We start from the raw sequence: 24,339 nt of genomic DNA on the forward strand, positions 1-24,339 counted from the left end.
TACTGATTTATTAAACAGTTATAATGTGTGCCATTTGTTGTTGCAATAATACACCCACCTCTAGCACTTGATTGGAGGAGCAACAACAAATTGTCCGCTTTCGATACCAAATTTTGAATAATGCGGCGCTTTCTAAATACGAGCGGCGATCGGTCAATCAGCCGAACACAGTTAAACTTTATCTTTATTCCAGTGCTACTGCCCACACATACACACACATATATATATATATATAATTACAAAGATACCAAGGCACACACACGCACACTTTTAGTCGCTTGAATTTGCGGCCACCTCGCGTCGTTTTTGTCGTTGGTTATGGACGGACTTAGGATGCGGTTAGTATCAATTATATTATTTGCCTTATTTAGTCGCGCTTTTACCTCAAGAGCTTTAGTTTCTCATTGACTTTTGTGCTGCACGCAACAAATTGTTGGGCAGCAGTGCACGCGGTGAAGGGTGAAATGAAATTCGGTGCGCTTCTTGGTTATATTTCATAGAAGTGTGTGCACGTTTTACTGTTAACACAACGAATTAGTGTTGAAAATATTTTTTTTTTCCAAAATTGTTGAATAAAATTCGTTGGTTGAAAAGCCAACAAGATGCAAGAGAAAGTGGTGACTATAAGTCAAATGTCGGCGGATTCGTTCAAAGGCAGCGGCAAAATTAAGGTGCGTTTGCTACTTTATTTTATAAAAAAAATCATGTTAATATTTATTTTTTTTTAATATTAATATTTATTTTTTTTTAATGTTTATCTGTTTGTTTTATTAAGTTCCTGTGTCTGCTGTGAAAAATAAATTTTGTTGATAAGACTATTCAGCAAAATTTTAATAAAAAATATTGTTAAATAATTTTATTAAATTAAAAAAAAAAATTAATTTCTAATGCAATTTAGTCAGGGTAAAAAATAATCCATTAAAAAGACAATTTAATACACTTTTTTATTAATTTTTTTTATTTAATTTGCAGTCTCGAATTAAATTCAAACTCACTTCAATTCAATTTAAATTGATTTTAAAATTTCTATTCCCAAATTCTGCATGAAAAATTTATATTTAATAAAATAAAAATAATAATTAAAAATAAATTATTAGCATTTTTTATTTTCAATCTGCTAGGATTAACTTTTTATTATTATTAAAAAAAATATTTTTTTATTAATTCAGTTTTCGAAATTTAATTAATTAAATTATTTAATTAAAAAATTAAATTAATATTGTAATTGTAAAATTACAATTAGTAATAATTAAATTATTTAATTAAAAAATTAAATTCTTTAATTAAAAACTATAAAAAATTTTTAATCAATAATTTTTTGAATTTTAAATTATTCCGTGCTTTTGCTCTTCGTGTTTTACTATTTTGGTTATTTGTAAAAAAAATTAATCAAATTTCAACATAGTTCAATCTATGATATTTACCTTTAATTACTTTTGCTTTTTTAAATATTTTAATTTCGGCTTTTGTTTTATAAAAATTATGTTTTTTTATTTCTCACACCATTTTTTTGAAATAAAAAAAAAATTTAGCAATTTTAAATTTTGGCATAAAGTTTTTTCTGATTCTCACACTATTTTTTTGAATTAAAACACCAATTTTTGTTACTTTGTGTTTTAAAATTAAAATTAAATTTTAAAAGAGAAATTTTAAATTTCATTTTTGTAGTTTTAGATAAAACGATTTCCAAATTTCAGTCTTGAAATTAAAAATAAAATTTAAAAATTTTTCCTTTCAAAAAATTTTCATTAGAAAAATAGCTTAGCTTTTAAGAAGCTTAAACCTCGCATAATACTGTTTTGACATGGAATAGCTCAGCGGCTAATGAGGAAATTTATAAATTGTCTCAGATCCAAAAACAGTTGTGTAATTTTTGTATATTTTTTGATAAATATTTTGAATATTTGAATAATACTTACTATAGCATGCTGTTGTAACCTCTTCTCAGATACCATATTAGTAAATATCTGTTGGCTTAGAAGCGAAGTCGGAACTGAAGAATTTGTAAGCTTTCAGAAAGTCAACATACCAAACTTTATATAGGAAGTAGCATTAGTCTAAGCTTTTGACTAATATTTTAAGATTGATGCGAATATCGAAAAAAAAACAATGAGCATCACCTTAATTTTTGAGCGGCTTTGGAGTGTTTTTTTTTTGTTATGGCTCGGTTTTCCCCTCCAATCCGATGATTGTTGACTTTTGTTTCCACGTCAAACAAAATGCAGGGCTTTATCTAGAACTCAGTTAAGTTATCTGGAAGCTTCTCAGTTCAAGGGCCTGGTGGAGTGGCCTATATGGTAAAACCCACCTTATTACAACTATAGTATTAGCATACCAAGGTCTTAATTTTTTGGTAGCTTATCTTTACTTTCAAAAATGCATTTTAAGAAGATACTATAGAAATTTATTTAATATACATATGCATATTTACTTATTCTATTGTATATACATATACAATAAGAGCATACATACATAAGTATGAGTGTCGCCACAGTTTTATCATCTACATTGAATCTCTTATCATTGGACCACTTCAAGTGGTCTGAAAAATTCAATACTTACGAAGTGCTTCATGTGCCTTGTGAGTGACTCCAGAGCAAAATTTTTCTGAAAATGCTAACTGAACAGACAGTGAGATAATCAATCATATCAAGGTACTTGTAAAAATATTTTTATAATTTTGCCTTAGATGTGACATTAATTAAAAGTTGTAGCAATCACTAATACTTACTATCACTAACACTTAATTTTTCGAAATTAAAGAAAAATATTTAACTAAAAGTGATAACAGCACGATACTGATTCATTTGCAAGTATAATTGCTGCCACTTCACTTTTATTTAAACAAAAAAAAAAAACAATTTCTCGTCAATCATTTTTGTGACGATTTGGTTTTTCGATAACAAATTCGTCAATAGCAATAATGAAAGATAACCGAAATAAAGCCACGATAATAATGACGATGGCAAACAATGATTTAATAAAGTAGAAATAAATAATCTGTATATAATGGTAAGAGGGTGGCCAGCCATTAAGTATTTGTAGACAATGATCTGTTCCAAATTTTGTAAAGATAATTTATGAAAGAAAAAAGTTTCCATAAAAAGATAGATTTCATATGTAAGGTTCTTCTTTGACAAATTTCAGATAGTAAGGTTATTCTTCTTCTTTATTGGAGTAGGCAGTGGTTATAGAGAGTGAGTTTTCTTTGAACAATAATGTATGTACGTTGAATTCCCTGAAGATGTGTATATTTTTTTTAATTACGTGAAAGCTCTACAAAAACAAATAATCGACATCTCGATGGTAATTAATCAGCAGTTAGTAATAAAAAACAAAAATATATCAGAATGGTAACCCTATCAGGCATTCGGCTGAAGCGTGAACCGTTATGCAGCACTAACTGAACAGCTTTGAACTCTTGGCGTAATGTTTATTGCCAAGCCACATATGCCCATATATTGTATTACGCATAACCCAGTGGGGTGGCAGTAAAAAAAAGTAGTAATCACTAATTGGTCTTTGACCGATTTCTGTCACATCCGATTGATGCATAATTAATTCGTTTATTGCCATGAAGTATTTATGCATTTGTTTTCACTTTCGATAAATTTCCAGGTTCACACGCGAGTGCCGTGCAATCGCTTATCTGCTGAAAGGTAAACAAGGCAAGTTTTTTAAGGCAGTTTATGACTTCTTTAAAATTATTTGGCGCTCGCGACATTTATTGCGTTATCAATCGATAAAGGGATTTAAATTTTATTATTTTCGTTTAATTCTTAATGCAAAGTTGCAGTATCTCAAGTGAATAATAGGTATGTGTGATAAATCACAAGCAGTTAATCGAAAAATTTAGGTTAGCTGTTGCTGTGTTGATAAGTGCTTAGTATTTTTTCGACAGTTTTGAAATCAGTGTCATTGTTACTTGTCATTCGATTATCTGTATTCATGATAAACTTCTAATTTCACTTTTAGTGATTTTGATTTTTGAGACTACTTTAATATTCCAGTAAGAGGAGATTGGGATTAGTCTATAGATAAAACTATGACCGTTCCCATGACAGACAAAAAAGTGGAACGAAAACAAATTCAGATCCGAACAAGAACTGTCAATTTTGTAAACTTGTTTGAAAAAAATTTCTATCACTACAACAACAAGCATTGAAAACTTCAACTTGAATCGATAAAATTCTCACTCAAGTACTTTATTTTTGTTTTCTTACAAACTTTGGGCATGTATTTACAATTCTTATAATTCTCTTAATCTAATCAATTCAGCTGCCCTAAATTTTCTTTGCTTTTGTAACATTGGTGGCAAAAGTGTGACACAAATATGCTTAAGCCCTCTATAGCTGCCATGTAGCCTGCTTGGGAACTTTTAGACTGATTGTAATGATTTATGCTTTTATTTTGATGATTTACAAGCTTGTTGTCACCTTCACTGGAGGTTTTCCATAAATTTTAGTACATGTTTTTTTAAGTGGCTGGCTTTTTTATTAGATTGCATAAGAGTATACTGACCGGCTGTCACGCATACATAGATCTTCTACACTTCTTTTCAGTTGAGTTTAGTTTGAGCTCATGTATTAGTCATATAGGAATTCAGCACTTTTTGAGAACCTTAAGAGCGACTTGATATCTGCTTTTGATTTTTGCTATATATTGATTTCATATATTTAAGCCGAGTTTAAGATAATGCTGGACAGAAGCATAATCCGGGGTTCCAGAGTCACTATCATGCCTACTTCCTTACACTTTCTGCATGCATCGTCATTGCTTGTGCCCATCAGGCTCCCATCTGATGCTAATAGTTTGTGACCTGTCGTTAGATCAACAACCGTCCTACAGTTCTTTCTAGACCGTGTGCGTTAAGCGACTGTGTGTTTTCCTTAGGGGTTCTTGCAAATGAGCTGGGTGATCCTGCATGTCCTTAAGCCATTCCATATCGGCTTGATCCGTCTGTCAGCCCTTTCGGGAATTCCATTGTATATTGTTTTTAGTGACTTCCGCATTTCATGTTCTTGTTCGGTAGCCAGACGGATGGCACTTTTGGCAATCATTTCAGCTTTCGTTTCCTAGAACTCATTTGTGGCCTGTAACCCAGTGTATATGACGCCGATTTCCAACAGTCCTCTATTGCCTCCATGCTTCTAAAGACATTGACGTAATGCTGGGAGAGATTATTGCTTTAATTGCTGCCTGGCTATCTACGTATATAGTGATCTATGTTGTTTCCTGCGTTCTTGGTTAACTCAGTCACTTTCCTGACCTTAAATACTTTCACCTGGAAGATACTGCAGCATTACAGTAGCTGGAGTTTCGCCTAAGGTCCAGCTCCGAGCAATGGATTCCGGCTTCTACTCCGTTGACGATTTTTGATTCGTCCACATATATGTTGTAAGTTACGTTGGCGGGTCGCATGCTCCTGCGCTATCGACCCTCTTTTACTGTGACGTGAAATCTTTCCCAAAGGAAGCGTGAAGCTATGTAGTTTACTTTGTCGACCAACAACCTACCAATTGCGCGGTGCCTGAAGGTCCTTGTGGAGTATTCACCTAGCACCGCCTATATTATTATTCAAAAAGAAGTTTAGTGTTGATAAATTTTAAGAGATTTTTGAATAAAAATTTTAAGGTTATTTTTTTTTTGTTGGGAGGACGGTGAGCATGTATCATCCAAAATTAAATTCAGTGTGACGAGCGAGCGTTCGTTTCGTTATGTCCGTCTGCCTATCTGTTTATATGCGAACTAGTCCCCTTTAGTTTTTGAGATATCGCTCTGAAAGTCTGCTCATGTCCCTTTCTCTCCCAAAAAGCTTCTCATTTCATTCCATAACTCGAAGTTTTCCATAGCTCCAGCTCTTCAATTGGCAGTAAAAGCCAAATTTCATACAAATTTCCCTCAATAAATTGAAGTTTCTCTAACTCGATGTTTTTTTGTGAATTCCACTGCTTCGAGTTAGGGCATATCAACTATAAATGTATAGTTATTTTTTAAATTTTACTCAAAATATGCTCATCGTGCGTCATTTCTACTCAAAGCAGTTTTGTAGATAGGCGCATTTTTATTACGTCATAAAATAATGACCACTTCCTTATTGCATTCCAGCCACAACAAGATCAATGAGCGAACAAAAATACCGTTACTTTTTTTTAAAAGACAGAATCGTTTACAAAAAATCGTATACATTACATCTGTATATACATACTCTTACACATGTACATACACATATGATATGTGTATGTAGTATGTGAACTGACACCCATTGGCTTTCCCATCTCCAACTGTTTATTTGCATTTAAATTGTTTGATGCTCAAGTGAAAACCAATAAATAGATAGGTATATATCTACATATTCATATATACAAACATATATCTAGATATTCTACATATAATCATACTCACTTGCAAATATGTGCCTCAGATCCATAATGTACACGTAAATATATGCCGCTTTCGTGCGGAAGAGCACTGCAACCATAAAGTACAATCGTTGCACATGTGTGTGTGTGTATTTGTGAATCGCCTACTCAACCACTACTTATAATGGGTAACGGGAAAATTTCATTTCTGGTTATAATTGTTTGGTGTGCTTGCGCCATTTGGCGTTTGAGACAAGCCCCCAAACTACAACGCTTATATCTGCACTATAAACAAGTGCATATGTATTTATAATATATACATATATATATGTATGTATATGTTATATGTAAGCTAAATATATATGTGTATTTATGGCGGTTATTTGCGCTTGTAGAAAGTGACGCGGCCGACTGTCAGACGCCACGTGCGCTTGACCGTAATTTGCATGTGACGAGTGGCGTTGGCGGTGACTTTGTGATGTGTGCGCATTTAAAGGAGGCATTGCAATAAATACGAACAGGTACAAAACCCTGCAGCGCTGTGAGCGTCAAACTAGTCAGCATATATACAAACGTATCAGTTAATACAAATTGTTGTCAGCAAATGAATTGGATCGGAAAACGTTGCACTTACACCAATTAAAGAATGATCACCAAAATAAATTTTTGGTCTGTTTTGGAGATTGGGAAATTTCTTTTTCAATTTTACTTAAGGATTTAGGTAATATAAAAGAACACGGTTTAGAATCCCTTTCCATACATACAAACAATTTTTTAATAATTATAAAATTTTTTTTCTTGAGTTTGAAAAAACTTCCATTTAAACTTCGTAGGATTTGCTTGGGAATGAATTCATATTGAGGCATGATGCCGAGTTGACAGTTTATGGCCGGATAAAAGTCCGGGTCCGTTCCGGTTACTTAGACCCGTATGTCGTGGGAAAGGAGCATAGTTTCATTTCATAGTTTTCATGTTAAGTTTTGAAAGCGACGTTTACTGTTATAATCCAAACAGAAAGATAGACACAGCATACGTGGTTATAGATGAGTTTACAACAGGACACCAATCGTTCTTTATTTTCGTTGTTTGATGCCAATTGGAGATTCCAAGTGCAGCCAGGTCCTTCTCCACCTGGCATTTCCAATGGAGTGGAGCTCTTCCTCTGCTTTCCTCGGTGGGGGAGTGTTTTTATCATTCGGACGACATGATCTAGCCAGCGTAACCGCTGTCTCTTAATTCGATATGAGTTCGATGACATGTCAATGTCGTCATATATCCCGAACAGCTCATCATTCCATCCACTGCAATATTTGACGTTACGAATGCACAAAGGATCATCAGTCTTTAGCAGAACCTTTCCCTCGAAAACTCGTAACGTCGACTCATCAGATTTAGTCAATGCCTCTGCTTCATATTAGGACGAAAATAATGAAAGACTTATAGAGTTTGGTCTTTGTTCGTCGAGAGAGGACTTTACTTTCCAAATTCCCTGCTCAGTCCGAAGTAGAACCTGTTGGCTAGCGCTGCATACCCTCTGCTTGTCTCAAATATTTCCGCAACTTGAAAAAACACGTTTCAGTGTTTTCGAGTTCTATATATTGGGTTTAAAGATATTTTCTTTATTTCTGCAAACTTTCTCGAGACGAAGTCTAGTTACATATTCGCTAGTTGTCCGTCGCACTATGATTTGCACTTACTATATACTATGTAGTACAGTATACAAGCGTACTTTCTCAAAAGTGGGTGTGTGTTCTGCAGTCGCTTTATACAATCTGAAATTATACAAAAAGTATAAATAAATCGAAAAATTGCGATTTCGAAGAGCACATTCTCGTGCAGTTGAGAATTTTGCGAATTCATCTCAGCGAAATTTGCACAATTTGTTTACGTCGTTCAATAGAAATGGGTGCATTTAACTTTATGTAAGCAAAAGAAATATATTCTTATACAATTAAATACAAGTAGTAGCCGCTCGACATATATACTTACATATGTATATAATATATACTATATATATAGATATGTATATTCAAAGGTATTCTTATTTTCTTCGTTGAGTGCTAAATGCAAATCGAAACTGTTTGTTCAACTTTGACGTCACAGTGTCTCAATGTGGAAGGTGGTGTACGATTTGTGTGTTAATGGAGCAATAATTTCTGCATTGCCGCGCATTCAAGCAGGAAGTAGTAAATTAGACATTGGCGGCGTTTACCTCGCAATACTAGAAGGAAGGTGTGGCAATGGTGGTCAATTACACCAACTCCCTCGAAGGTTAAGGATTTTATTGAATTTTGTTAAAGAAAATTCAAAGTTAAGCAAATAATAAGTGAGAGGAAAGGAATATTTTGGTATTTGCAAACACAATTTGGGTTTATTTATAGACTTGTCAGAACTCCTTTTCTTCCTCTTTACCTTTTTATGTTTTGGTATGTAAAAATTCTAGATTTACCTGTAGGAGTAAAATTTGCGTTTATTGACTTTCACACTCTAAAAACTTGGTTTTGTATTTCCTAGTATCCGCCCAAACCAGTTGCGTCTGATAAAAAATTCCATAATTGACTTAAACTTAAGGCTACTTGAATTCCTAAAATAGAGTTGCAACCGAATATATATTTGTTAGTTTAGAAACTAGTTGTTTATATTTCTGAGGTCAACTCAAATCTTTTCAATCTTGGCTGAACTCGAGGCTTGCTGGGGATTATTTTTCATGTAAATTTTCATGGATATACAGCCTATATCAATAGGAATGACGTGATTTTGACAAAAAAAAGTTGAAGAACGCAATTTCATTCCTAAAAATTTGACCGTTTGATGTAGATTGTGGTATGACGGCATCATCAGGCCTTATTAATTATTATAATTAATTTTTTCAAATCAGTTAGAACCTTGAAAAAAAAAAACAATAATCGAAGAAGACTAATACTTATAGTTTTATGGTATATAAAGGGTGATGCACTTCGAGGTTCCTTACTTCTTTAAAAAAACTCCAAAAATTTCAAGTTTAATGGGGAATGTTTATTATTATTCGAAAGAACATCCTTTAGCATTTATTTTTTAAAGACTGTCTCTTTTAAATGGTGGCCGCGGCTACGTATCAGATGGTCCATTCGTTGAGTCCAATTTTCGATGACTGAATCAAAGTGGGATTGTCCGCATAGACTTTAGACTTTACATATCTCCACAGGCAAAAGTCTAACAGTATACGATCTTGGTTGTCAATCGACGCTCTCGCAATCAATCCGTTGATTGATACGATGTGTGGGAAGTGTCGTCTTCAAGGTCACGGGCTTCAATTTCAGGCATCAAATAGTCGGTTATCGTGACTCGATAACATTCGCCATTGACGCACTGTCATCATTTTTGAAGAAATTTGGACTTATGATTCCACCGGCCACCAAACGTTTTTTTTTCTGGATGAAATGTCAATTCTTCAATCTCCTCAAGGTGCTCTTCATTCCAAATGTGGAAATATTGCTTGCTTACATACCCATTGAGCCAAAATCTCGGTTTTTGTTTGTAAGAACTCCTAAATGTAGAGCTACATAATTTCTTTAGAGCATATATTTAGTCATGGCACTGTGTTCTGCCTCGGAACTCTGAGAAATTATACATATATACAATTCAGCTTTACATTTAAGGGCTATGTTGATATTTGTAACAAATAAAATCAATTAAAACAGCAGTGAAATCGAGTGAAGCGGCATAAAATATAATTAGGGAATGAACTGAAACGTTGAAAATCAAAACATTTACACGTCCAACTACATACTACATATTTACATATCTGTATATACATACAACCATATGACTACAAACGCACATAGAGTCATATGGGGAAGAGCAAATCGAGCAAATACCAAATAAAAGCCAAACAGAAACAAAAAAGAAAATCTGCAGAAATGTGGCGACTCGAACGCTACATCTAATTGTATGCAAAATATAAATAAAGCGAATGTTTTTAGAAGACTATTCTGAAAAACGAAATAATTGTCTTTCATCGAAGAGCGTATCCGCTTAATGATATAGCTCGAGCGGCCAATACTGCGAGTGTCAGTGAGTTGGCAGTCTTCGCGCGGAATTCGCACCAAACGGTTGAGTCAAAATAATAAATATCTAGGAAAGTAAAAATCAGGCACAAGGCAAAAGTTGAAAATTTACTGCTTCAAATATCAATGAAAGCATAATTTGAAAACATTAAAGTGTTTGTTATTCTAATAAAATTTTAAAAATTTTGTGCAATAACTTTCGCAAATCGCTATAAATAATTTATTGTTCGCAGAAAAACAAAATTATGCATATTGTTGTGCCGAAAGTGGTTTGAAGCTCTTTGAAAACGTTTCGTTGCGTTCGCAAAATACCACCCACGAATTGTTTTATACCCGTAAAGAAGTGTGGAATTTATTTGTTTTTGTTGCAAATAGAATTTTTTATCACTAAAAGTTATATAATCGCTCTTGAAGCGTATCACCGACAACAAAGCTTCTGCGCTCTTGGAGGTCAACAATGGATTCGGATAAAGTTGTGCGCGCTATGGCGCGTTGGTGGCAGGTAATGTGTGAAAAAAAAGAAAACAAAAATATATAAAAATCAAATGAGTTTTTTTAAGAATAAACAACTATCTAAAAGCTTGATTTTATATGGAAATCAACGCAAAATTTCCTTGACTCATGTTAAGTGAAGGATAAGTTAATATATGAATTCAATAATTGTTTCAAAAACTGTACTATATAGTATATATGAATTAGATTTCCAGTAACTAAACTTTGGATCCATTATATATTCGAAATTTTAGGGTATTCTACACTACATTTATACCCATAAAGTAACCGGTATAATACCCGATTTTAATTAGACCAAAGTTTATTAACTTGGCAGCAGTTTTTCAATTATTTGGGCAATGTATTCTGCTACTACAATAACAATATCACTCTTTTGTGAACCGAGTTAAACCCCTGATTCAATAGATAAATAATCGGCTGAGCCTTCCACTCTATATGCATAAAAATATATATGCGTCTGCTCTTTCACAGAAATATACTTTTAATCAGACACACCCCAAATACTCAGCAAATAAATTTATAATAACTTAGCCGTCATGGGAAATGGTTTCACACGTGTCTGCATTTACGTAGCTGTATATATGCATTCTTATGAGTACTATGCATGATGACCAATTACGTGTAAAATGTAAGTTGTTTTGATAGAACATTTTTGTGAAAGCTTTAAAGACATCAACATTGCAGTCAAATCTTCAGCTATAATGACTATGCACCTGCGTTGGCATTTCTCAAAAATGGACCAAACAAATCATCTAGCCAAAAGATAAATATAAACTTTGCTGTATACTCATGTATGATACATTAGGGCGGTTCCAATTAACGAAAAAAAAAATGAAATTTAAACTCAATATGACTGCAGAGTTTTATTGATAAATATCAACACTGTTTTCTTAATAAAAATCTTTCTTACTGATTCTTTTCACTAGTTCTTTCGGAAAAACTCACAGCCAGCCTTTTCTAATGATAAAGTTCGTTGAATGAAATTATTGATCGCAATAATAAATAAAACTTCCATTTGAGCTTTCATCGGCTTCAAAAGAGCTTTCACTAGCTTTATGAGAGCTTCCATAAGCTTTGCAAGAGCTTTTAAAAGCTTTATGAGAGCTTTCATAAAATTTATAAATTTTTATAAGCTATATACGAGCTTTAATAATCTTTATAAGAGATTTCAAAAGCTTTATGAAAGCTTTCAAAAGGTTTATAAGAGCATTTAAAATCTTTATGAGAACTTTCATAAGATTTATAAGAGCTCTCAATAGTTTTATGAAAGCTTAAGCTTTATAAGAGCTTTTAAAAACTTTATTAAAGCTCTAAAAGGGATTTAATAAGTTTAACGAGCTTTCATAAGCTTTATAAAATCTTTTAAAGGCTTTATGAGAGGTTTCATAAGAGCTTTCAATACCTTCATGACTTTATAAGAGCTTTCACAAGTTTTTGGAGAGCTTTACGAGAGCTTTAAAAAGCTCTGAGAGAGCTTTCATAAACTTTATAAACTTTGTAAGAGCTTTCAATAGTTTTACGAAAGTTTTCATACGTTTTATGAGCACTCATCACTTTTATAAGAGCTTTCAATAGCTTTATGAAAGCTTTGTAAGATAAGATAAGTTTTATGAGAGCTTTCGTTTGCTTTATAATTTTATAATTTTAGAATTTTCATAGGTGTATACAAACTAGGTTTTAAATGATAAATAAAATTAATAAATAGTTCCACCCTAGCCCACATACATACAAGCTTGTATATGTACATATGTATGTCTGGCGTATGTGGTAAATATGTAGGTGTGCTGAAGATAAGTAAACAATGTGTCGGTGGATGCGCACTGCAATTAATGAAAAATCTATAGGACGGTACAAAGACATGTATGCTGATATTTGCAAAATATTTTGCGTATATGGCAGCCTGCCAAAAAACTTCATATTAAATATTTACAAAATGCTAATGAAAGATATAAATTGTTTTACTTACATGCATTTTTCAAACTATTTCTCGATAATTAAGTACCGAGGCGTCCAAAATTTTTCACGTTCCCCATCGAGAATTAAGACAGACGTGTGTTTGCCTGTGTGGCATTTGACACGCCCACAGGGTTTTAAAAATAACCTAGATGGATGGACTCTTATTTTTGCATATGTATATATAACATATCTATATATTTATGTATTAACTTCTGTACATATGTGTGCCCAACACACCCCGAAACCCGCCACTTGCTCTTCTTCGCTTCTTCTCATTTGTTTTGTCGCTGCCATTGATTGCATTAAGTTATTAGCGCTAGCGCTAACGGTAAACGCCGCGGATGTTTGTTGTGATCTTATTGAGGCTGCCAATGCGATTGCTTTGGTGGCGCCGCAGCGACTCTTACGCTAATTCAATGGCACGTGAGGAACGCAGTGAGCGAGTTTAAATTTAGCCGCATCGACTTGCCGTCACTTGGATGACGCGGTGGGCGGGCTGTGAGGCGCGCTGTCGGCAGCATGTGATGTACCATCAACTTACATATTAACACAGGTATGTGTATGTATGCGCTGCGAGCGGACGAACCAGCCATCATCAGCAATTAAAGGAAGAGCGTACAAGCGAACATTTACATGCAATTCAATCGTTGAGTACAAATACAATACAACAACAATAAAAAGTGAAAATATTTAAAGGCGATAAATTAAAGATCCAATTCAACAAGCGCGACAATGAACTTGAACTAGTAAATACCGCAAGTGACAAGTGATTGATTTGCCATCGATATTTTTAATAATATTAAATATTCTTCAATTGTTGAATTGTGGGCAGTCGTGGGTATTTTCCGTTGCTCTGACTCAAGAGCCAATTAAAGAACTTTCCATTGTTTGAATAGATATTTGTTCATGTACTCTATATATACATATGTACATATGTATGCCTTACATCATAATCTAAAGTGAAAACATAAATGATTGCCTATTCATAACATGCACTTCAACATTCAATCACTAGAAAGAGAGAGTATAATTATTTTCGCGTTAATTAATTTAAGAAACAATTGAACATTTTGTCAACAAAGTCGATTGCGCTATTAATTTGCTTGGATGGAATTTTCCCAATTTGAATTATCTAATAGTTTCCTTAAGTGACTTCATAAGTGACTGTTTAGTTTCGGCTAGGTAAGGTTTCGGAGTTGATCACATCGAAGTTGAAATATCCATGGTTTGAGCAAGCAAAAATCCAGGTTATGAAATCAGAATTCAGAATCCATCCTCCATCAAGTCTGTTGGCCACCGCTTGCTGAGTTCACTGGAGGTCCAAAGGTCCAACGCCAGAATGCAAGAAGATAACGGAAAACCGACTCGCTTCTAATCGGATAAAATTGGGAAAAATTTACCCTCCTTCCGCCGATTCTGCTGCGACCAGGCACCCATATAAGTCTAATACGAAAGAAGTTTGAAGTTTCTAATGACGCCATACATTCTTTGACTAGTAACCGAGCTTAAAGTCATATAGTAACTACATCTACTGCTGCTTGGTGACAGCCACCTCCGCCTGAAAGACCCTACAGTGGCACCACCACATACTTTCCCTTTTTAACTTCGATCCACCCGTGAAATCTTACAGCAGATGTGTAAACTAAGAAGGAGCCATCAGGAAAAGTTTCTCTGATACAGTGACATAGATTGTAAGAAATGGAGCCAGCTTCCCTAAGTCTAATAGTAGCCTTCACCGCCAAGCACCTACCAGCTATGTCTACAGGTGCAACGGGTAGAATGGAATTGAGTGCTATTGTTGGGATTGTTAATTGGTGCAATACATTGTTTGCCGATATATTCTTCGAACATGCTCCTTAGATGCTTAGTTAGTGTGGTTTTTCTAACGGCCTCCACCAGACAACAACACCATAAACAATATAGGCTTAACCACGGTTTTATAGAGTCCGAACATTACTTTTGGAGAGAGGCTCACTTCTTCTCCTATAAGACTTTGCCGTTACAATTAACAGCTCATACTTGAACAGACTTTCTTAAAGGTGTCTAAGAAGCTATTGCCGGAGTACAAAGAAAAAAAATCAGTGTTGAATTAGGACTCCCTTATATACTTAATCTTTAGATTAGAAATGTAAGTTATACTTTATTTCACTTTCTCAGTTATTAAGTACTCTTTTTAGTTCTCTCTCTTTCTTTGGTACAGAAAAGACATTATATTTCCTTTAAAAAATTTACTTATAAACCTTTTCCTTCCTTTATAGACCGTCAGTCAAGAGGACAATGACCCCAACGCGCGTAATCCAATGCTCTACGATCCGCTGCAAGATGGTGCGGTACGAACCTCCAAAAAGATGCAATATGTTGCAGCTTTGGTTGGTAAGTGCATACATAGGCATATATAATATAAAAAAATAAAAAATAAAAAGGAAAAAAAAAAATAAAATAAAATCGTTTTTCTCTAATATACTAATCTAATCTATAATATTTTATAATAATAAAAATTAAATAAAATTTACTATAAAACAAAATAAATAAAAAAGAAATCCAAAAAAATTTTGCAATATAAAAATTTATCCAATTTTTGACTAAAATTGCACCCTAACCTCAAAATAAAATAATTTTAAAAGCAAATTATCTTTTGTTTTAATAACACATTTGCTTAAAAATGCAATAAAGTTTAAAATATTTCTTATTCTTTACAAAGTTGACACATTTATTGAGCAAATTCTCCTTATTTCCACAAATTTCCAACAGTTTGCCTCGGTGCTGTAGCTGCTGGTACAGCACTTGCATGGACATCGCCAGTGTTGCCACAAATAAGCGCACCACCCGTTGAAGCAATCAAGGACACAAACGCCACGATTACCAATTCAACCACGATTGCCAATGCGACCACAACCACGACGACGGCAGCGACGCCAGCGGCGGAATCGTCGGGCTTGCAGCTGACGCTCGAACAACGTAAGTTCTCTTTGCTGTTTGTTGGTAGAAATTTTGTAATTAAAATGCATTTTTAATTGATAATTCGAGACCAAGTAGCTTTTAGTTTTTAATTGATTGATTGACTTAATTGCCGCCATAAAAGTTAGTCTTTTACAACTTCTTTTAAATATTTACCTTCCATTCATAACACCGCCAATAGGAGCCCACAATTCCTCCATTTCGAAAACACCTGTTGACGCGTGTTTGCGTGTGCCGCTGCCATTGATATTCGAATGCATTCACTCGCTGCACGTTTCCCCCTCTCGCCACTTAGTTATGCTTTAGAGCGCGTGGCGCCTTACACTGGCTCGGTGGGGTTGTAAGTAAACAATGGTTTTTGATTTCAATTGATTTATAGCCGCACTAGTAGCAAAGGTAAATAGTATAGTGACTTATAAATAGATTGCATTAGGCAAATTAGAAATTCAATTCATTGTAACGGTGATACGCGCTGTTACTTAATGTGGGAGGAGAAGACGGAGTATGTACTCAGAGGTATCGGTGGTTACCCAAGGCTCTGCGGTTTCACATTTGAATTTTTATAGTTATTCTGATAACGATGATCTGATGTACATATATGTGAGTATGTCTATAATACGAGTATATTCTAAAAAACTAAGAGAAGAAAGGCATTATAATTTTAAGGGGCTAACCTGTGGCAAAGAGGGAGACATAGACCGAAATGCGTGAGTACGAAGAGCTTTACAAGTTGGCTGAAAGCAGAAAGCTCAAAAACTCTACGAAAAGATGCGGTGACTTACAGAAGGTTTTAAGACCCCAGCATACTCTCATAGAACCTACAGGGGTGATCTAGTGACCAGAGCATACTAAAATAATGAGTAGAACACTTCTCCAGCCTGCTGAATGGCATTGAAAGCATAACGCCAGGAGAAGGTGAACCCGATTTCTCAATCGATAACCGTGGAGTAGACATTCCATTACTCTACCATGAAGAAGTTCGAATAGCAACTAGCCGTCTGAGGAACAACAAAGCAGAGGGGCCGATCGATTGCTGGCCGAGCTTTCAAACACGGCGGCGAAGAACTGATAAGCATCAGCTTCTTTGTAAAATATGGTCGGACGAAGAGGATTGACACACACCATCTCTTCGTTGATTTTAAAACGGCTTTTGACAGCACGAAAAGAGTTGCCTTTTTGCCGCTTTGTCTAAATTTGGTAACCCCGCAAAACTAGTATGGCGGTATAAACTGACGTTGAGAAATACCAAAAGTTTCGACAGGATCGGGAAGGATCTCTCCGAGCCGTTCGATACCAAACGAGGTTTCAGAAATTTACCTGGAGAACCCCGTCGAGTTTTAGTAAAATTAAGCCTTAGAAATCGTCCGAAACCCTACTTACACTTCCAGACTACAAAAAGTTCTCATAAATTTTGACTAGAATCTTTAGATTTTTTTTTAATTCATACTCTTGTAGAACCTCCAGAGGTGATCCAAAACTGATGCCCAGAGCTTACTAAAATTATGGGGGGAACATTTCTCCAGGCTGCTGAAAGGCAGTGAAAGTGTAACGTCAGGAGAACCCGATTTCTCAATCGATGCCGATGGAGAAGACGTTACATTACTCGACCATAAAAAAGTTCTAATAGCAATTACGGGCCGATGGATTGCCGGCCGAGTTATTCAAACACGGCAGCGAAGAACTGATAAGCATCAGCTTCTTTGTAAAATATGGTCGGACGAAGAGGATTGACACACACCATCTCTTCGTTGATTTTAAAACGGCTTTTGACAGCATGAAGAGAGCTGCCTTTATGCCGCTATGTCTGAATTTGGTAACCCCGCAAAACTAGTACGGCGGTGTAAACTGACGTTGAGAAATGCCAAAAGTTTCGTCAGGATCGGGAAGGATCTCTCCGAGCCGTTCGATACCAAACGAGGTTTCAGAAATTTACCTGGAGAACCCCGTCGAGTTTTAGTAAAATTAAGCCTTAGAAATCGTCCGAAACCCTACTTACACTTCCAGACTACAAAAAGTTCTCATAAATTTTGACTAGAATCTTTAGATTTTTTTTAATTCAAGACGGATGGTCAATGGTGTTCTAAATACAGGCGATGAAAAATTGCCGATACATTTTCAATTGAGATCACCGGACCCCGGAGCCGAACCACAAAATCCAAATAGATTTTTCCATAAGGCTCTGGGAATCAATTCTTCTTCTCTTGTATTTGAGCTATGTATAAATAAGATATCAGATTCCCAACTCACAGAGCGCCAGTTTGATGGCTTGAAATTGATATTAGATCAAAAGTCCAAAATCAAAACCTGACTTACCGCGATCCAAATTAACGACTTCAAAAAATTCAGCTAATTTAAAGCCGATCTTAGAGCTTTACCACTAATAGCATAGGAAACCATACTTTAACGTTGATAAAAATATTGATTCGCTATAATTCCTATTTGATTTACAGAAACTTGGGTGAGTTCGTTGGTCGCGATTGGTGCCTTCTTTGGCGCTTTACCCACCGGTTATATAGCTGATGCGATTGGCAGACGTTACACCGCGCTTGTTATGGATGTGCCCTTCATTGTGGCATGGTTGGCGATTATCTTCGCCAAATCGGCTGGCTGGCTGTACTTTGGACGTTTCGTAATTGGTAAGTAGACACGACGATCAACACAAGAAGAAAGAAATTTCGCTAACTACACATTAACCTTCTTTTAGGTGTTTCGACCGGCAGCTTCTGCGTTGTTGCTCCCATGTACATTTCCGAGATTGCAGAGACAAGCATACGTGGCACGCTGGGCACACTCTTTCAATTGTTGTTGACCTTCGGTATTCTTTTGGTTTATCTCATTGGTGCTGTGGTTTCATGGACCACACTGAGCGTGCTCTGTCTGATGGTGCCGATTGCATTGTTCATTGGTATGCTAATACTACCGGAGACGCCCACATATTTGTTGAAGAAGGTGAGTTTCCGTTACAGCTCTTTTTAGATAAAGTCATAAAACAATAACTCACAAATTCCGCTATGCACACAGGGTCGTCGCGGCGATGCTGCTTTGTCCTTGAAGTGGCTTTGGGGTCGCTATTGTGACTCTCGTTCGGCTATACAAATGATACAAACCGATCTGGATCAGGCCGGTGATGATGCCTCATTTCTGGATCTCTTCCGCAATCCGGCAGCGCTTAAAGGTCTCATCATCTCCATGTTGCTGATGTTCTTTCAACAGTTTTCCGGCATTAACGCTGTCATCTTCTATACCGTGCCCATCTTCCAGTCGGCCGGCAGCACTTTGGATCCTTCAGTTTGCTCAATTATCGTCGGTTTCGTGCAGGTCGTCATGACTCTGACATCCTCGTTCCTGATTGAGCGCGCCGGTCGTAAAGTGCTTTTGCTCTTTAGCAGTACCATGATGACTATTTGCCTAGCCATTTTGGGTGTTTACTTCCAAATGAAGGACGGCGGTAAGGATGTCTCCTCAATAGGTTGGCTGCCATTACTTTGCGTAGTGCTCTTCATGATAGTCTTCTCGATCGGTTATGGTCCCATTCCATGGCTGATGATGGGTGAACTCTTCCTGCCTGATGTTAAGGCCACCGCTGTGGCGCTGACTGTCATGTCCAATTGGTTCTCAGTCTTTGTGGTGACCAAGTGCTTTGGTTCGATGATCACCGCTTGGGGCTCGGACATGACTTTCTGGTTCTTCGGTTTTTGTACGCTCAGCGCGACACTTTATGTGGCCTTCATGGTGTTGGAGACGAAGGGACGCAGTTCTGCTCAGATACAAATGTGGCTTGGTGGCAACAAATAGGAAAGTTAGGTTTGAGCAGTAATGTAGAAATACTATTACTAATTGTGCTAAGGGTTTTAGTAATGTAAGCTTGTAAATAAACGGTTAAGCTGAAGATAGTTCGTGGTTTGCTCGACTAGGCGTCGGATATTCGCTCAATTCGTTAGGGATCTGTTCGCGTGAGCATAAACGAGTAACGAAATAAAATATACCTGTGTATATGTGTGTATTTCCGTTATCGTTTGTAAACAGTTTATTTATAATTTATAATTATTCAAATATGTAGTATTAATCTATTATAATTGATAAATATTTTATGCTTGTAAAATTATGCTCAGTTCTTGAAAGAAATTTCTTTGTAGAGATTTTAAGAGATTTTACTTTTTGTTATTAGTGGAAATGGTGAAAAATAGTTAACTATTGTTATGTAATAGTCGTTTTAATACCCTCATAACTGTGTAGTAGAGTAAATAATATCTTTTAGTAGCAGTTCTATAATTTTAAGCGTGTATGTATATTATTGTAGCAATAAATAAAGCTAATTGATACGAGAAAATAAAATAGACAGTTTTTTAACTTAGTTTTCCAATTTAATGTGTTTTAGGAAACGAAGTCAGAGTGCTGTTTCTTCTTCTTCTTCTTCACGTGCGTAGACACCGCTAGCGCGATTATAGCCGAGTTAACAACAGCGCGCCAGTCGTTTCTTCTCTTCGCTGCCAATTGGATATTCGGTACTGCGTCGAATACTTTCAGAGCTGGAGTGTTTTCATCCATCTTTTTGGCAATTCGTGGATTTCATCCAGTCTACTGACTTACTTTTTGTATTACAAACTATTTTGCTTCTATAATACCATATGCGCATGTGGTTTGTTTGTCTGTGTGTGCGCCGAAAACCAAATTTTTGGTTTGCTCAAAAGTGTCGACTTCCACCAGGCGCCCATGAATGCCGAGCAGGCGGTTGTTACAGTTTTTGCCGCACTGGCAACGGTGTCGCATGCCCGGCGTGACTAGAAGTATTGCCTACAAACAGGCGCCGGAAGTAAAAACTATCAAGTGATTACCCTGTGGCGTGCAAAGCGCTGATTGTTTTATGGGCTGCAATTTCTATTTTTTAATAGCAAAATAATTTGCAAGCAATATTTTTGATTATTGAAACACATTTTTTATATTTTATTAATTCGATATTTATTTAACTAGTCAAGTTTAGGCATATAATTTCGCTCTTTAACCAATTTATGTACATACATTTTTGTTCGCTGCATACATACACTAAATTATTCTAATTACTACTTTAGTTATAATTACATGCATTCTTGTTTATTTATACAGCTAAAAAATTAACGGTTTTTACAAATTTTTATTATTCTATAAACATCCTTTAAGCAATGTATTTTTGCTATTTCAAAGTTTTTAGAGCTTCACATAAATTTTGGGCGTTCAAATACATTTATCTAAAAAGAGAAATTGCTGAAGCGAGAATTTTGATAAAGAGAGTTATATCGGAAATAGTAGTTACCAATTAGAGGTTTTTTTTGGTATCAAATGGAAAATAATTGCAAAAAATATTATGAAAATCATAGGCATAACAAAATTTTTATGTGAGGATAGTACGTTTAGTAAATTTTTTTTTTCAAAATATTTTTAAAGTGAAATTTGAAGAAAACAATCGCTAACATTTCCACCTTATATCAAAATTTAAGCATAAATAACACTTTGTATATTGCTGCAACATGTTGCCAGCAACATTTTTTTGTTGTTGGCAATTATGTTTTCGATTATTGCAATAAATTCTCATTTGCAACATACGCGCTGTAAGAAACATGGCTTTGCAACATTTGTTTCTCAGCAACATGTTGCTAAGAATTCGCTGGGCTTGTTCAAATACCGAAAATATATACATATACAATTTGATGAAAATATTTATCACAAGTTTAGAATTGGCGTGCAACATTTGTTTCAGCAACATGTGGCTGAAAATTCGATGGAAATATGGTTGCTTAAATACCGCAAATTTGAATATACATACATATATAATTTGTTGGAAATAATTATCACAAATTTAGACTTGGCTTGCAACCTGTTGCTGGCAACATGAGTATGGCTATTCAACATAGTGGATGTATTTCGAGCTTGTATTCTTCTCCTAAACGGGCGTTTTAAATGGCTATGATTTTTACAGAAAAATAGTTGGGTTTATAGAAAAAGATTTAACCAAGTTTCCATTTCCTTTTTTTTAGCAATTCTAAATATATTTAACTTACGCTAAATATTTTTTAAACATATTCGTATATAATAAGTACTAGCGGCTCATTTTGATTATATAAATTAATTATTTATATCATTTAGCTTGTATAATTTTAGGTTTGTTCTACCAAAACAACAATAACAAGCGAATGAGCGCAATGCATAGCGTATTGTTGTTGTTGTATTAGCCGAAATATACTTGAAATAGTTGTTTGCAATGCAAGCTGAAGTGACAAAAGTTGTTTCAACAGTTACATTATGCAGCTACAACAACAACATAATTAACATCCAGAAAATATTTAAAGTTTTATAAAGCTGTTTGTGTTCAATATTTCTTTCTTCTTCATACAGTTTCATTAAACCTTTTTAGAAACATACTTTTCAATTCAAAAATTTCCTACAACAACTAAACATTTCAAGCGTAAAGTATACATTTTTCCACACAAATTTTAATGCTCAATATTATGCCTACTCTTTTCACGCTTTCTAACAACTAATGACTTTAAAAAATGTATTTTCACCTAAAACATATTTCTCATACGCGAAACAGTAATCATTACATTCAACAGCTGCATTTTACAAATACTTATTTATTAATATACATATACATACAAAGAACTTGATAAATTTGCATACCTAATATGTATTTCTAGTGGTATTTACAAGCTTAGGCTACTTAATTACTATATTACATACATACATTTGCAGTAGAAAAGCTAATTTTAGATTACTTCATATTGAGCTTAACTAAGTTTGATTACTTAATGGCAACATTTCGTTACATACACACATACATGTATATGTATAATAAATCGCAACATATTTTCGTTCGGAAAATGAAAATTTTCATTTAAAACTTCTACAAACTGAATATTTGTATGCAGTGGCAGCTAAGTAATGCAATTATTTAACATTACACATACACATTATGTTTTATTATCATACAGTACTTATGAGTCAAGGTATTTAGTTGATTTTCCTAAACTATTTCAGTTTGGCATTGTGTGGGTTATTTTTATTATTATTGTTCGTTTGCTCTAACAAATGAGCCGCCCCAAAAGAGCGAGCGCAGAGAGAAGTTAGCAGATTTTTAGTATGTAAACAGCAGTCAAAAATCATTATAGTATGTTGTTTTTTATAATTTAGCTTTCTAATTCGATTTTATCTACTCGCTAGCGGCTCATAAGTGTTTGCTAATTTCTTAGCTTTTTAAAAAATAGTCGTAAATATTCGTTGGTTTTCAAAATCTTCAATTTTTACAGCTCCGTTGTCGTCTCCACCTCTGAACGATCTAAATCATTTAAGTAAGAGAAACCTAACTGTCCATAGTCACGCTTGCCGAAAGTGACATTTTCATTGGTGGTACTTATGTGGCTCAGATCCCCATTGGAGCTGAAAGAAGGAAAAATAAATATTAGTAAATTGAAATTACAAACAAAAATATCAGTAAACTATAAATCAAGAAAAGAAACAGAAAATCAACAATATATGATAAAACAAAATTAATAAAAAATCAACAATATATTCTATACTAGAAATAATACAAAAAACGTTGCCTACATTTTGGCGTCGTCTTATAAAGCAGTAAAAAAGTTAAACAGAAACTATTGCAATTTTTTATAAATAATACTGAATTTTATGACACAATTCCATGGAATCTCACTGCAAAATTCCAAAAATTTGTTAATTTAAATAATTTCAAATTAGGTGGCAACGCCGCAAATTTTGTAGCTAATTCTTTTTGTATGATGCGCATTTAAAAATTGCATCTTTATGCCAAAGTTTCCTAAAATTTTTCAAAAATCATAAGTTAGGAAACCAATTAGGTGGCAACTCTTTTGTTAACAATGCTTAAACTTAAGACTTAAAAATTTTGTATTACGTTTTATTTTAAAATCTGATAAATATAAGGTTTCTGACTGCAATATTAAAAAAAATGTAATTAAAATAAGTGCAATTAGGTGGCAACGCCGTCAATTTTTATGATAATTCTATTTGTATGAGTCTCATTTAAAAGCTGCATACTTATAACGAATCTTTGCAAAATTTTGGAAAATATTATTAATGAAAACAATTAGGTGGCAACTCTCTTATTAACAATACTTCAACACAAGCCTGTAAAATTGTTGTAATAAATTTTATTTTAAATTTTGATAAATGTACGTCTTCTCACTTAAAAATCACAAAAATGTATTAATTTAAATAATTTGAAGTTAGGTGGCAACGTCACAATTTTTATGGTAATTTTTTGATTGATTTTAAAAACTGCAAACTTTTACCTAATTTTTGCAAAATTTACGAAAAATATTAGTTAGGAAACCAATTAGGTGGCAACTCTTTTATTAACAATAATTAAAGACAAAACTTTAAAAACATCAAATTATTTTAATACTAAATTCCCAACTTAATATAATATATTTTTATGACTTTTGTTTTTTGATAGGTGGCAACACCACAAACCTTTAAAACTATTTTAATACATCTTA

The 24,339-nt window shown here is 34.4% G+C and overlaps 2 protein-coding genes across 9 annotated transcripts in view; one reads left to right on the top strand and one right to left on the bottom strand.

The window, feature by feature from the left end:
• Positions 1-381: 381 nt before the first annotated feature.
• On the top strand, positions 382-20,170 carry LOC105230463 (facilitated trehalose transporter Tret1-2 homolog). Of its 2 annotated transcripts, none has more exons than XM_049448730.1 (6): positions 382-671; positions 15,136-15,250; positions 15,629-15,835; positions 18,286-18,471; positions 18,540-18,784; positions 18,857-20,170. In XM_049448730.1, the coding sequence occupies exons 1-6, from the start codon at positions 603-605 to the stop codon at positions 19,628-19,630; spliced, it is 1,596 nt and encodes a 531-aa protein (XP_049304687.1). In that variant the 5' UTR covers positions 382-602; the 3' UTR covers positions 19,631-20,170. The 2 variants fall into 2 exon arrangements, with proteins under 2 accessions (XP_049304687.1, XP_049304688.1); XM_049448731.1 differs by lacking the exon at positions 382-671 and adding an exon at positions 10,413-10,910.
• A 598-nt stretch (positions 20,171-20,768) lies between these two features.
• LOC105230472 (cadherin-99C) overlaps positions 20,769-24,339 on the bottom strand; it is a 575,298-nt gene continuing 571,727 nt past the window's right edge. For all 7 annotated transcript variants that reach the window (XM_049448688.1, XM_049448689.1, XM_049448685.1 and 4 more), the window contains one exon: positions 20,769-23,245. In XM_049448688.1, the coding sequence (XP_049304645.1) occupies positions 23,110-23,245 (136 nt within the window). In that variant the 3' untranslated portion in view covers positions 20,769-23,109. The remainder of the gene's footprint in view (positions 23,246-24,339) is intronic.

Source organism: Bactrocera dorsalis, chromosome 2, assembly GCF_023373825.1.
Source record: "Bactrocera dorsalis isolate Fly_Bdor chromosome 2, ASM2337382v1, whole genome shotgun sequence".
NCBI classification, from domain to species: Eukaryota; Metazoa; Arthropoda; class Insecta; order Diptera; family Tephritidae; genus Bactrocera; species Bactrocera dorsalis.